The sequence below is a fragment of the Lontra canadensis genome, unplaced genomic scaffold, assembly GCF_010015895.1.
Source record: "Lontra canadensis isolate GAN:19392208 unplaced genomic scaffold, GSC_riverotter_1.0 scaffold71, whole genome shotgun sequence".
Taxonomy (NCBI): domain Eukaryota; kingdom Metazoa; phylum Chordata; class Mammalia; order Carnivora; family Mustelidae; genus Lontra; species Lontra canadensis.
In genome coordinates this window covers 540,454-555,511 of record NW_022631065.1, presented here as the reverse complement: position 1 = coordinate 555,511, position 15,058 = coordinate 540,454, and the positions used below count along the sequence as shown (strand labels likewise).

Here is a 15,058-nt window from a genome sequence, read left to right as displayed (position 1 = left end):
TTCATCTTATTTCGGGGCACTGAGCACAGTGCCTGATACATGTGCTAATAAATGCATGTGGAATGAGAAAATTTAGGGATTCTTGGGAAGAAAATGCAGCCAAGGATTTCTTGGGGCCAAAGGAAGAGGGATGGAAGCAAGCATGCTATTTTATTAAGAACACAGAGCCCAGAGAGTTTGAAATTTTGCCAGTGATGTAATTATACAGGATATAATGGACTGTTAAAGAGGAAACCTGCCTCTGTCATTATGGAATGTGAGTGTTAAATGTGCACATCTAGCAGATTTTCTTTGATTCTGTCCCTCTTAGTGATTATGAAATAAATGAATCAGCCAGTGAATGCACTTGAAAGCAATGAGCAGCCCCCGGCTTATTTAATGTTGCTAGACATTAAGTTATTATCAGTTTAAAGCAGGAGTTGGCAAACATTGTCTGTAAAAGGCCAGATAGTAAATATTTTCAGCTTTGTGGGCCATATGGTCTTTGTTGCAAGTATTCAACTTCACTGTTACAGTGTGAAAACAGCCATAGAAAATATGTAAACAGATGAGTATGGCTTTTTTTCTTTTCTTTTCTTTTCTTTTTTAGTAGACTCCATGCTCAGTGTGGAGCTCGAACTCACTATCCCAAGATCAGGAGTGTCGTGCTCCACCGACTGAGCCAGGCAGGTGCTCCTAGTATGTCTGTTGTTTAATAAAATTTTATTTATGGTCACTGAAATTTACCTTTGATATAATTTCCATGTGTCACAACATACTCTTCTTTTGACTTTTACCCACAACTATTAAAGAAGGTACAAACCATTCTTAGTTCAAGGTCTCAAAGAAAACTTGTTGATCTGGCAGAAATGAACCTTATCCCCAGGTACAAAGGAGGTGGAATCCAGTGATCAAGGGCTGTTCTTTTAGTAAAGAAATCTTGCAGTTCTCTTGATTTGCCACTAGATGGAGGTCCCTTGTAGGTGTGTGGCCTAGAGAGCTGGTCTTTCCAATACAAAGGATCATTGGAGTTTTTCCGTAGTGTATGGTAAATGAGCCACTGCCATGTTAATGCAGGCTTACAAACTGTCCCGGTGTTTCAGAATCATTCCTCTGGGTTTCATTTATATTGCCACTTTCATACTTACTTATACGTATTCCTTCTTTGCATATCCAACTGAAGGGAACACAACCATTCTCAAGTCCTCTGAGATTATTTGCTCAAGGGCTCAGGAGGAAAATAATGTGAATACAGGCGGTGGCTAAAGATTTGCGGGCTGCAGCTTGGAATCTGGGAACAGCTGCTAACCAAGATACAGGTTAATAAGTGGAGCTCATATTCAGAGGATGCTTGAAGCCCAAGTGTTGATATACTTAAAACTCCAAAATAGCCCCCATTCTTGGCCTCTTCGTGTCACCTTCTTCTACCCTTAAGGTGCATGACAGAACCCGACATTACCCTGGTCCAGCATCTTCTGCAAGTTTCGTTATACCTTTTTTAGGGTGCGGGAGTACTTGGTAGCCATAGTGACATTCTAGGCACATATGTGTGGCCTGAAGTGCAAGGGAAGTTCAGCTGACATAGAGGTAAATAGAACCATAGTGGTTATTCCTGTCATCCTCTTGTCTGAAATCTCCCAGCTCAAATCTCTGTCCCAGGCAAGGAGTCCTCTGGCTTGAGCTGCCCCATTTTTCTCCCTTTGTCAACACCCTTCTTCAGACACGCCAAAGAAAGAGACTGGATGGCTATGAAAATCATTAACAATGGAAAAAGTTTCCATCTTCTTGGAGCAGGAAAGGGCTTCACAGAAGCATAGCTTTTAAGGACTATGAAGCTCAAATCTGTCACGTGGTTATGTCTGCTCTGGCCCTGAGTTTGATCTCTGAGGAAACGTAGAATAAATCTGTTTTTTCCATACCTCAGTATGTGATGTTGAAGAAAACTCATATGTTCTTCCTGAATCTTGTCTGCTAAACATCTCCAGTTGGGCAATAAGGAATCCTTCCAAAACTCTAGATGGGTTTTTCCTGATAATGAAGACCAGCAGTTCTCATGAAGGCAGTCCCACCACTTAGGGGGGCATTTTAGAAACTGTGTGTTGGGGGGGAACTTCTGGTTGTGCCATGCTACTGGCATATTGTGTGTAGGACTGGGATCACAAAAGGGTTTGGATCCCAGTGGGAGAATCCAGAGGGGCATAGGTGAGCAAAAAATTTTATATAGGATTTAGGTTGATGAGCAGTGCAGCAGGGCCACATGTCCCCTTCCATGTCACCAGCTAATAACTAGAGCCACTGTCCCCTTGCTCGCTGGTCCTGTCCAGAGATGCAGGATATCCTTAGAAGCAAGAAGCAGCCTTATGCATTGAAGATTCTTTGCCTGGCCCTCACAACCTCAAATATACAGATGTACATTTTAGGTGGGTGAAACTTTGATTATAATTATCAGAGTCTAGAATTCTGTTTTATATGTAATCATAGAATCTTTTTTAAAAAGGATTTTATTTATTTATTTAAGGCAGAGAGAGAGAGAGAGAGAGTGAGAGTGAGAGAGAGAGCATGAAAGGGGAGAAGGTCAGAGGGAGAAGCAGATTCCCCATGAAGCTGGGAGCTGGATGCAGGACTGGATCCCGGGACTTCGGGATCATGACCTGAACTGAAGGCAGTCACTTAACCAACTGAGCCACCCAGGTGCCCCCAGAGTCATTTTAATATAAGCTAAATCTTCCAGGAAGGCAGCCTCTTGTTAACTGAAGGATTATGCTTGCTTTCGTTTAGAACTTAACTAAGAATCATTCACTATTTCAGAAAAATCATGTCACAGACAGCTGTGGCCTGTGTGGTATTTGTGTCTCCAAAATCAGTCTACACTTTTAGCTGTTACTATCACAGCGATTCTACGTGGAGGTGCAAACATATGAACACGTTATCATGTGTTCTACTGTGGTTGTGCCTGAGTGTATATATAATGAGCTCACTGACATATTTAATTTACCATGAATATATATTATTTTATTATAAGCTGACTTTAATTTTATTTCTCCCTTATTAGGTTAGGGAAATGTTTTCATCCATTTGGGCTACGATAACAAAATATCACAGCCTGGGTAGCTTATGCAGAACAGAAATTTATTTTTTATAGTTCTGGAAGCTAGAAGTCCAAGACCAGGGCATGAGCACAGTTAGGTGAGGACTCTCTTCCAGGTCGTTTGTAGTCCTCACCTAACAGAAGGGCCTAGGGACCTCTCCGGAGCTTCTTAGTCATGTGGGCTCCATGTTCATGATTTAAGCCCCTCCTAAAGGCCCCACTTACTAAGACAATTACCTTAGAGGATGAGGACTTTCAACATTTTGCAATTTGGGATGGGACGGAGGGGAGTAAGATACACAAACATTCAGACTACAGGATTAATAATTTATATTTTTTAGATATAAGAGCTAGTGAATTATATATGCCATTTCATTTCAGAGTAGCAAAAGGGTGGTTATATAATATTTATTAGAATGTGAAACGATAACATTTTATATGTTTGTTTCCTGTTGTTGCCATAACAAATTACTTAGTGGCTTAAAATAAAATAAATTTATTATCCTGCAGGTTGGTGGTCAAACTCCAGAAATGGGGTTCCCTGTGTTTAAATCAAGGCGTAATAAGGCTGTTCTCCTTCTAGAGGTTCTAGAGAGAGAAGCCGTTCCCTTGCCTTTTCCAGTTTCTAGAGACCACCTGTATTTCTTAGCTCATGACACATCCCTCCATCTTCAAAGCCAGGAATATAGTATCTTCAAACATCTCTCTGACTCTACCCTCTTGCTTCCATTGTTATATCTCCTTTTCTGACTCTGACCCCCTGCCATCCTCTTAGAAGGATTCTTGTGATTCCATTGGGCCCACCTGGATAATCCAGGATAATCTCTCTCTCTCAAGATCCTTAATCACATTTGCAAAGTTCCTTTTATCATGTAAGGTAACATATTCCTGGGTCTGGGGAGTAGGACCTGGACATCTCTGGGGGCCTTTGTTCGGTCTACCACACTTTAATATAATACTTGCTTTGATAAGGTTGACACTCACAGATATAAATAAAGCATTAGGTTTGATGCTCCCTCTCTTTCTAACTTGGGGCAGCTAGATTTCTTTCTTGACCTTGGCTGGGGCTGAACTTGTTCCAGGGTTATGGTGTCTAGAAAACAACCTAATCCCTCCCAGGCGGAGCCACGGGCACCTGAGTGTAGACCTGTTGCTGCAAGGCCCGAGTTGCCCGGCAGTGTGGGTCCAGGTATTCATTTGAAGCTAACCTGGATTGAAGAGCTCCTTTTTAATCTTTTTTTATCCCCCCCCACCCTTTGGGAACATGTGATGTTTACTCTCTGGGGAACCTAACTTGATTTAATTAAATTAATTAATTGTTTTTTTAAACAACATTGTTTTTTTTTAAGATTTTATTTATTTATTTTTTTAAAAAGATTTTATTTATTTATTTGACAGACACAGAACACAAGTAATCAGAGAGGCAGAGAGAGAGGGGGAAGTACTCCCTGCTGAGCAGAGAGCCCCTTGCAGGGCTTGATCCCAGGCCCCGGGGATCATGACCTGAGCCAAAGGCAGCTGCTTAACCGACTGAGCCACCCAGGGGCCCCTTGTTTTGTTTTTTTAAATTGAAGTAGCATTGACGTGCAATGTTATATTCGTTTCAGGCACACAATGTAGAGATTTGACAACTCTGTATGTTACCCTGTGCTCATAAGTGCAGTTACCATCAGTCACCACACAACATTATTACAGTACCACTGACTGTATTCCCTGTGCTGGACCTTTCATCCCTTTGACTTATTCATCCCATAACCAGAATCCCACATGTCCCTTTCCCCTTTTGCCCAGTCCCCCAGCCCTCTCCCCTCTGGCAGCCACCAATGTGTTCTCTGTATCTGTGGGTCTGTTTCAGCTTTGTTTGTTTTTTTTAGATTACACATGTAGGTGAAATAATATGGTATTTGTCTTTTTGACTTTATTTTTTAAGATTTTATTTATTTATTTGACAGAGAGAGACACAGCGAGAGAAGGAACACAAGCAGGGGAGTGGGAGAGGGAGAAGCAAGCCCCCCGCTGAGCAGGGAGCCCTACGCAGGGCCGGATCCCAGGACCCTGGAACCATGACCCGAGCCAAAGGCAGACACCCAAAGACTGAGCCACCCAGGTGCCCTGTCTTTTCAACTTTAATATCGGCTGTCTCGTAATCAAGAAGAGTGGCAGTTAGGGGCACTTGGCTGGCTTAGTCGCTAGAGCATATGACTCTTGAGTTGTGAGTTTAACCCCCACATCTGGTGCAGAGTTTACTTTAAAAAAAAAAAAAAAAAAAGAACAGTGGAATTTAAGTCAATGGACGTTTTAGAATTGCCTTTCCCATGTCCTCATTCCTAGGAAAGAAGAAAGAGGATGTTGGTGTTTTTTGGGGAGCAGATACATGTTTCAGGGAAATTTGATAAAAAAATAGAAATGAGTGTTTTCTTTTTCAAAGTCTGCCTCCTCTCTCTAATACAGCCTCCACCAGCACACCCACATCATCAGGGAGCTCCCAGACCTCCATGCCCTGGGTGGGGGTGCTGTGGGAGCACCAGATAATACTAGAGAAGAGGGATGCCTCCAGGAGCCTAAATAGTACTGTTATGTATCTGCCAAGGGGGTCAGTTTGGCATCTGCTGTATTCTGCAAACAGTCTGCCTATGGGGGAGGAGGGAGGGAAACAGGGGCCCATCACACTTGAGAAAGTATAAGCCTGACAGCTGAAAGTTCCCAGAGCAGCAAGCATCACCTCTTCTCTTGGACCATTTCAGCTGTCTGCTTTGGATTGACAGAGGCATCTGGCTGCTAAAAATACCCTACTGACCAAGTGCTCCCTATTCCAACTAAAGCTGAGCACAACTGCCATCCGGAACTGATCTGCTTCTTGCAAAGGAATTTTTCAAAGTTTTCAGTCCCCATTCGAGGGGCATACCAGCCCATGGTCATTTCTGCCTTGTCAGCTTTGCAGGGTGATGAACGAGACCCTTGTCAGATCACTGTCATCTTGCCTGCCCCATTCCCACCTCCAGGAAACACGGCAGAGGGGGAGGTGAGGCCCCAGTGGCTGAGAGGGGGTAGGGAAGGGGAGGTGCTTGTCCATTTATAGGCTTGCTCTTTGGGATGCTGAAGGTGCTGAAATAGCAAGGACAAGGGACTTGGCTGAGTGTGAAATACCCACGGAGCTGCCTAAAGGACTCTGAGATGACAATAGGGAGCATGGAGAACGTGGAGGTCTTCACTTCTGAGGGCAAGGGCAGAGGTCTGAAGGCCACTAAGGAGTTCTGGGCTGCGGATGTCATCTTCGCTGAGCGGGCTTATTCTGCAGTGGTTTTTGACAGGTATGAAATGTGGGGCGGTGTCGCCTTTTCTCTATTGGTGTGGGTTTAAAATCCTTTGCTCTCAAAATCATCAGGAAAAGGGATAGAATCCATGTGATCATTTTTAACAAAATGGCACTTCTGACAGCTGTTTCCTGGCATCACTTTTTCTGCAAAGAGTCATTGCTAATGTGATTTACTCTGGTCCCTGGGAGGGTTGTAAAGGTGAACAAAGGCTTTGGGGTACTTTCTCACAGTCCCATTGAACTTGGCTGAATGGGTGTGCTGTGTGTGGGAAGGGCAGAGAGAAGGGGATTGGAAAGGTGGGTGTGGTGCTGTAGGAAACATTTTCTTACAGAAGGCTCCATGTTTTTAGCTTCTTGAGTTTAATCAATATATTAGAGCATAAAGTAATTGCAGAGACTTTAAAAAATCAATTGTAAATATACAACACTGGAATCCATTTACATTTGAAAAATTAGAGTATCACCAATGAAGTTGAAAGCCCTTTTTACATCTCCCACCCCTAACCCCAGTCGTCTCTGTCTTTCCTCAGAGGTAATACCTGTTATGATTTTAATGTGTTTCCTTCAAGAATGTTCTTGTACTATGATACACAATGTATACAATGTATATCTGCATTTATCAGAAATGTATAGCTGTAGTTTGTCTTTTTTTTTTTTTTAACAGAGGTGGTGTCAGACTTCAAATGTCATTCTGGAACTTACTCTTTTCACTAAACAACATGTTTTAGATATGTTTATGGAAACTATAAGTCTATAGATAATTATTTTAAATCCTTGAAGATCTTTTCTTTTACCCACGTGTAGATCTATCCATGTTGACCCATATGCTGTGTGGATTGCCAATTTTAACTGCTGTAGATATTCTACCCTATAATTACATGAAAACTTATCTATCTACTTCCCTTTTGAGAGACATTTGGTGGTTTCCAGTTTTTCATAAAAACAAACATTTCTGCAGTTAAAATCCTTGATCATGCCCACTTGTACACGTGTGTGGTTATTCTTCAGGATATATGGCTAGAAAAGGAATTGTGCCATAAAGTGTGCTATTTCTATTTTAATAGGCTCTCCAAAGCAGCTGCATTAAATTTACATCCCCATTTCTCCACAACCATGTCTCTACTTGACTACCAAACTTTTAAATTAGTATTAAATCTTTATTTAAAAAAAAAAAAAACAGCCAAGTGATTAAATTATAACAATATTCTCCAAGCCCAAAGATGGGGTGACCTGTCTCACATTGGTATGATCTGAATCAAGATGGCCTCTGACAATCTAGGCTTTGTGGTTGGCTCAGTGTATTTACCATCCTGAGAATGGGCACTGCTTTTCAGAGATAATTTGATTAGTATTCAGATTTTCATTTCTCCTGTGTACCAGGACCTTAGGGAGAAGGCAGTGAATGGAATATATGGCTGACTGTCACCGGTGTACTATAAGGGGGGCTGAGGTAACAGTAATACCTCTTCAATGGGAGCTTATCTTACTTGATTAATTTACATGTGTATGTTTCATGGCTGGAGATGTGTGCAGTTGAGGAGTCATTTGAATTTGGAATTAAGACTGAAAAGCTGGGAAACTCTCAACTCTGATCTTGGTGCTACCACTGAATGGCCACATTGCCTTATATAGGATACTTCCATGGGTGCCTCCAGTTCCCTAATAGCCAATTAGTATCCCTTTTAAGAATGTTTGGAGTTGGGGCACCTGGGTGGCTCAGTGGGTTAAGCTTCTGCCTTCAGCTCAGGTCATGATCTCAAGGTCCTGGGATTGAGCCCAAGGTTGGGTTCCCTGCTCAATGGGGAGCCTGCTTTTCCCTCTCCCTCTGCTGCTTCCCCTGCTTGTGCTCTCTCTCTGTCAAATAAATAAATAAAATCTTTAAAAAAAAAAAAAAGAAAACTAAGAAGAAAAAATATGTATCTTCACACAAAGATACTAACCCTAAACATTATTGTATATGTCCTTCCAGCTTATTTTAAAACATAGGTTTCATTTTTACTACACAGCTGGGATCTTACTATAGAAACAATGATGTTTTACATTTAATAATTTAGCTGCTTCTTTGATACTAAGTTCCCTTCATAATATAGTATTTAATGGCTGCCTACCACTTCTTTATGACTGAACATTTGGGATGTTTACATGTGTTTCTTACCGTAAATAGATCATCATTCCTTTGAAGTTGTAACTACAAAACAACTTTAGTGTACACTGAGATAACATGCTAACAAAATGTTATATTACTATTATAATAATAAAAACTGAGATTATTAGGGTAAATGATCTTTAAAATGATTGAAAAAAATCTAGAAGACATATTAAAAAGTGATTTTTCCCAAATTTGTCCCTGCAAAGATGAAGGGGCTGCTCTTTGGGTGTACCTGGGACAGCCTGGAGAGGCAGCAAAGGAAAATTTTGCGCATCATGTCCTCCCATTTTAGCCTCCTGGTGAGACTCAGCCGCTGTAGAAGAGAAACCCAAGTGGGGAGGTAGGACTGAGTGACTCACAGAAGAGGCACATTCTAATCCATGTTATTGCAAGCCAGACTTTCTACCCTACCCTCCAAACATAAACAGGAGGAAAGATTTTATTTTTAGTTGAGTGCTATATTAAATGAAAATTATTTCCAACAATACATGACTTATATTGTATGTATGAATGTTATGAAACGTAACAATAAATGAACATCTAGGAAACATAATAAATGAGCACCAATGAAACCATCATCCTGCTTAACTAGAGCATGCCATTATATTGCATCTTTATCTTTCCCTATCCAATCCCTGGCTTGTCACAAAGGTGACTAGTATCTTGAATTTTATGTTATTATTCCCTTGGCTTTTGACTAATAGTTTTATCACATGTGTACCTATTCCTAAACAATTTATAATTTAGTTTTTGTGTTTTATTTTTGATCTTTGAAACAAGGGTATAATATCACATATGACTTTATGCCACTTGCTTCTTTCACTCAGTGTTAGCTTTCTTATTCATCCATATGGTTTTGTGTTACTAAAGTGTTGGTTTGTACCACACTTTATTTTTCCATTCTTCTGCAAGTGGTTGCAATGGACATTTTTTATTTTATTTCTTAGTAAACAGATACATAACGTGTGTATCCTAGGAGTGAAAATTACCCCCATCATAATGTATGTGATATTCAGCTTTAAAATATAATGCCGTAGTGTGTAGGCTGTCTTGCAAGTTTGCATTGTCTTTGTTAGGATGGACTTAGTTTAGCATTAACAGCAACAATCCAGGCCCTTATAATATAGTCCTTAGTCTGGTTAGGATCTCTTGAATTTTACTGGTTGGAAAAATAGGTGGTCTCCTTAAAGATAAAGGAGCAAGAATAAAGTAGAGACAATCTTTTCAGGGCTGGCAAATATGTAATACTTAGACTACTGAGATCCCTTCCAGGTATAGTTAATCAACTAGGCAACTCCTTCCTGAACTCCAACTTAGCCTAAGGAGTTTTTCTATCAGGGTGCTCCAAGAAGCCCTTACTAATCCATCAAAACTGGCATTTAAAAGAAGAGCTATTTGCCATCTCTCTTAGAGGTTTGATTGGGTGTTGGAAAGGGATGAAGGTGAAATAGGTGGGTAAGATCAATTTACCAAGGAGCTGTCTTTCATGGACACGGTCTTTTAAAGTGGATGAACCCCCAAGTGTGGTAGATGAACTGCTAGTTGCTCTCGACTCCTCGTGCTTTCTACTCTGAGTGTGCCCAGTTTTTGGGAGGACAGAGAATAGGAACCCATGATACCTGAGCTTGAGTGATCCTGCTTATTTCTACATGAGATTGGACTAATCTGGGAATTCATGGTGTTGTCTTGTTCAGATTTTTAAGCTTTTTTTTTTTTATAAAATATAGAAATTATAGGAAAACCAAAGTAAGAAAGTAAATATTCTCTGCAACCTTAACATTCAGAGAAAACTACTGTTAATATTCTGGCATATATCCTTATGATTGTTTGTTTTGTGTTGTTTTTACGTGAAGTATAATTGACTCCTTACAAATGTTTTATGCAGATATGATCCATATCGAATATTTTCTTGATCCTAATGATTTTTAGGTGGGTGGTGGTGGTGGGAGAAACACTACACTAAATGTATACCTTGATCATAAAATGCTTCCCTAAAATTAACAGACTGTATTAAAATGGGGGGGGCAGCTTATTTTACAATGAAAGGAATATGACACAATATAGTATTTTATTAATTCTAGGATACATATTTAATTTTGACATCTCTGAAGTCATGATGTATCCTACAATCTGTGGCTCATGATTTAATTGGGAACATTTGTTTGTTTGTTTCCTAATGGCAAAAAAATGATATATTTAATAATCGACAGTATCTTAGATTCAATGTAATTAATGTACACATTTCTTCCTTTCACAAAAGTGGGTTTTTATGTAATTTCTTTATCATAAAATATGTTGTGAGCAACTTTTCAAACCATTATGATCCTCCTAGAGCATATTTAATGACTACATCGTATTCCTTTTATTGACTGTTACTATCACTTCAGCAAGTGCTGTATTTTGGAGATCAAGGTTGTTTCCTCCTTTTCCTAATAGATCATTCCATACATCTCTGATTATTTATTAAAGATAAACTCCTAGATGTGTTTTGGATTCAAAAGACAGTTTTAAGGTTCTTAATATAGATTTCCAAATCACCCCCACCAAAGAGGATTATTATACCAGTTTTCTTCACGAGCGATATAGCATTTGCCTCCTTATCCCAGCACTGGCCAACACAGAGAGCTAACTTTGACTTTTATATTTTATATTTTATCATAAAAACTTTTTTAGTATTATTTTGTTTTCAATCTTTGTATTATTAGGGAGGTGAAAGGTTTTTAAAAAATACATTTATTAGTCATTACCTTCCTTCTTTTGTGATTTGTCTATTTTCTTTTGATGCCCTCATTTGAAAACTATATGTGTAGCTCATATAGAGCTCATAGCTCATTCAGAACTTCTAAATTGGTTGACTCCTTCTGCATCATTTTGATTTATTACCTCTTTTGATTCTACCTCTTTTGTAATTCTGTTACTTCTATTTTAATTAATTAATCAACATATTTATTTATTAAGTACATGCCACGCCCAGTGTGGAGCCCAGTGTGAGGTTTGAACTTAAAACCCTGAGATCAAGACCTGAGCTGAGTTCAAGAGTTGGATGCTTTGGGCACCTGGGTGGCTCAGTCAGTTAAGCGACCACCTTTGGTTCAGGTCACGATCTCTGGGTCCTGGGATAGAGCGTCATGTTGGACTTCCTGCTCAGTAGGGAGTCTGCTTCTCACGCTCTCTCCCCCTCTGCCTTTCCCCACTGCTGGTTCTGTCTCTCAAATAAATAAATAAATAATCTTAAAAAAAAAAAAAAAAAGAGTTGGATGCTTCTTTGAGGCACCACCCAGGCACCCCTTGTCCTCAGTTACTTTTGACTTTCTTTAATTTTTCATGTCTTTTACTTTTTAAAAACTATTCATTTTTCTATCTTACATATATCTTTTAAAATGATATCCAGGCTTTTTTTAAAGTTTATTTTTATTTTAGTTACTTATTGTCATTGCATTCTTTCACTTTGCTTTTTATAGCTTATTTAGTTCATTTTAGGTCAAGGGGAATGAGAAGATAAATGGTTTTAGCCTTAAGAGCGACTCAGGCGTTCAGCAAGATTAAGGCCTTATCTTTGTTGCTGCTTTGTCTTGGAAGGACTTTTCCAGTTCTCTGAAGTAAAACCTCCATCCTTTTCAAACTATAAAATCAGTTGGTTAACCTAGTTGACCTACAGACCAAGGTCCATGGGGCATGCCTTACCACACTGTGAATAGAATTGTATCATCGCTATCACCATCATCATCTTCAAATAAAACCCACAACCAAATAGATTCAGGGCCAATCTGGCGTAGAATCAGATTTGACCAGGATAGGAATTTGAAGCATGCTTTACAGTAATATTGGAGAGCTTCTTCTAATAGCCATCTACATGGACTGTTGTTTAGAAGAAAGAGGGTTCTGAACTTTTTTTTTTTTTTTTTTTTTTAATTGACAGAGGTGTGAGAACGAAGCACCCTGAGCAAAAGTTACAGAGTCATATTTCAGGTCAAAATGAAGTGTGGAAGGGGTAGTGCTGGTTAGAGCTCAAGCCATCTAAGAACTAAGTAAGCCCTGGAAACCTTTACCTTTAGAGGTACCTACCACCTCACAATATATCAAAATGTAGTTTTTGCTTACCATTTCTGAATGGAGTTTTATAACTTTGCTATTGGAATTGTTATTAATTTCCATTTGGCATTTTTTGTTTTTTTGTTTGTTTGTTTTAAGAAAACTTTGGGACTATTCAAATGTATTATAAGTCCCAAACCTTTTCCTAGGTCACCTATAAGCTTTTAGGCCCTTGACACTGAGCCTCTATTGCCTAAACGAGACCAGGGCTGCCCTCTGTCTGGAGATGGAAAGGCTATTTTCAAGGTTGTGTCGTCCCTGATGGCAACCTGGCAGAGATGATGTCCATGAGGAGTCAGGCAATAGAGGGGAATTTGGTCATTTGGCCCTGAAGATCCCATCTAGCATGAGATTCTACGGGTTATATGATTTCTTCAGTACATGTGAAGGACTCCAGTGCAGCACCAGAGGGGTGCTGGACTAATATAGAAATGGAGCTTATTCTGATTATTATTTTATTTTAGCATTAAACACAAGAAAGGGCATGGAAATGGTGCTCACGAGCAGTTCTAGGAGCCAAAAATACTGTGTAATGTTTCCTTTTTTAACAATCTTAGACATCATGAATTTAGAGCACATCTAGCTTTTGGGTTCATGGATCCTTAGCTAGGGAGAGACCTGTATTTAGAGGATCAAAGTTTATGTGCATGTGCATCCATGCTTTATACTTCCGGAGAGAAAGTCTATAGCTTGTGTCACTTTTTTTTTTTAAAGATTTTATTTATTTATTTGAGAAAGAGACAATGAGAGAGAGCATGAGCAAGGAGAAGGTCAGAGGGAGAAGCAGACTCCCCATGGAGCTGGGAGCCCGATGCAGGACTCGATCCGGGAACTCTGGGATCATGACCTGAGCCAAAGGCAGTCATCCAACCAACTGAGCCACCCAGGTGTCCCAGCTTGCATCACTTTTGAAATCACTTTCAACCCAGAAGAAGGTTGAGATCCATTGAGTATATTCAATCCTCTCTTACAGATTGGGAAACAGCTTAGTGACATGACAGGCCATGCCCACGTCATACACAGACAAGTCATAGGGCAGGACTGAGATTCCTGGGATCTTGTCCAGCCATCACTTTTCACTGTGTTGAAAAGTGGGGTCCAGCATTGCCTACTTAATTTCTTCTTTTCTTGTCAGTCCTGTTAATAATATTTAATTTTAATGCAAGAAATGGTACCCGTCCATCAGTTTCAAAACAATCAGTCTCGTTCTGGGACCTGAGAAGGGTTAGATCCAGAAACTAATAGGTAAAAAACAGGAATATACATGTGATTACCCAGGAAGAAAAGTGCTCGTAATAACAAACCAATGTATTCCCTTCCTACCATTTCTATAACAAATTACCACAAATTTTAGTGGCTTAAAAACAAATTTTTTAAAAGATTATTTATTTATTTATTTATTTGACAGACAGAGATCACAAGTAGGCAGAGAGGCAGGCAGACAGAGAGAGAGAGGAGGAAGCAGATTCCCTGCGGAGCAGAGAGCCTGATGTGAGGCTCGATCCCAGGACCCTGGGATCATGACCTGAGCTGAAGGCAGAGGCTTTAACCTACTGAGCCACCCAGGCACCCCTTATCTTATACTTTTGAAGGTCAGAGATCTAAAATGGATCCATAGGGCTATGTTTCTTAGACTTTTTTTTTTTTCTTTTCAGCGTAACAGTATTCATTGTTTTTGCACCACACCCAGTGCTCCATGCAATCCGTGCCCTCTCTAATACCCACCACCTGGTTCCCCCAACCTCCCACCCCTCGCCCCTTCAAAACCCTCAGATTGTTTTTCAGAGTCCATCGTCTCTCATGGTTCACCTCCCCTTCCAATTTCCCTCAACTCCCTTCTCTCCATCTCCCCTTGTTCTCCATTCAGGCTGCCTGTATTCCTGGGCTCTATCTTCAAAGCCAGCAGCATAGCATCCTTTCCCCGCTCTGACCTCCTGCCTCCTTCTTAAAAGGAACCTTTTAATTACATTGGACCCACCGGGATACTTCAGGATTGTGTCCCCTTTTCAAGGTCCTTAATCTTAATTACATCTGCAAAGTCCCTTCTGCCATGTAGTATAAAATATTCACAGGCTCGGGATAGGGGGCTTTTGGGAATTTTAGGGGGGCCTTTGGGGATTTTGGAGGGCTATCATTCAGCCTATCACAACCAATAAAGATGAATTGCATATTAATCCAACTCATCACAGAAGATGTTAAGAAGAATCAAAGATAGGGGCACCTGGGATCGAGCCCCACATCGGGCTCTCTGCTCAGCGGGGAGCCTGCTTCCCCCTCTCTCTCTGCCTGCTTCTCTGCCTACTTGTGATCTCTGTCTGTCGAGTAAATAAATAAAATCCTTAAAAAAAGAAAAAAAGAAGGATCAAGGATAGTGCATTCTTTTAAAAGATTTTATTTATTTATTTGACACAGAGAGAGAGAGATCACAAGTAGG

At 40.2% G+C, this 15,058-nt stretch overlaps 1 protein-coding gene across 2 annotated transcripts in view; it reads left to right on the top strand.

Moving 5' to 3' along the window:
- Positions 1-6,058: 6,058 nt before the first annotated feature.
- The window catches only part of SMYD1 (SET and MYND domain containing 1), a 39,048-nt gene continuing 30,048 nt past the window's right edge, over positions 6,059-15,058 (top strand). For both annotated transcript variants that reach the window (XM_032880610.1, XM_032880609.1), the window contains exon 1: positions 6,059-6,378. In XM_032880610.1, the coding sequence (XP_032736501.1) occupies positions 6,242-6,378 (137 nt within the window). In that variant the 5' untranslated portion in view covers positions 6,059-6,241. The remainder of the gene's footprint in view (positions 6,379-15,058) is intronic.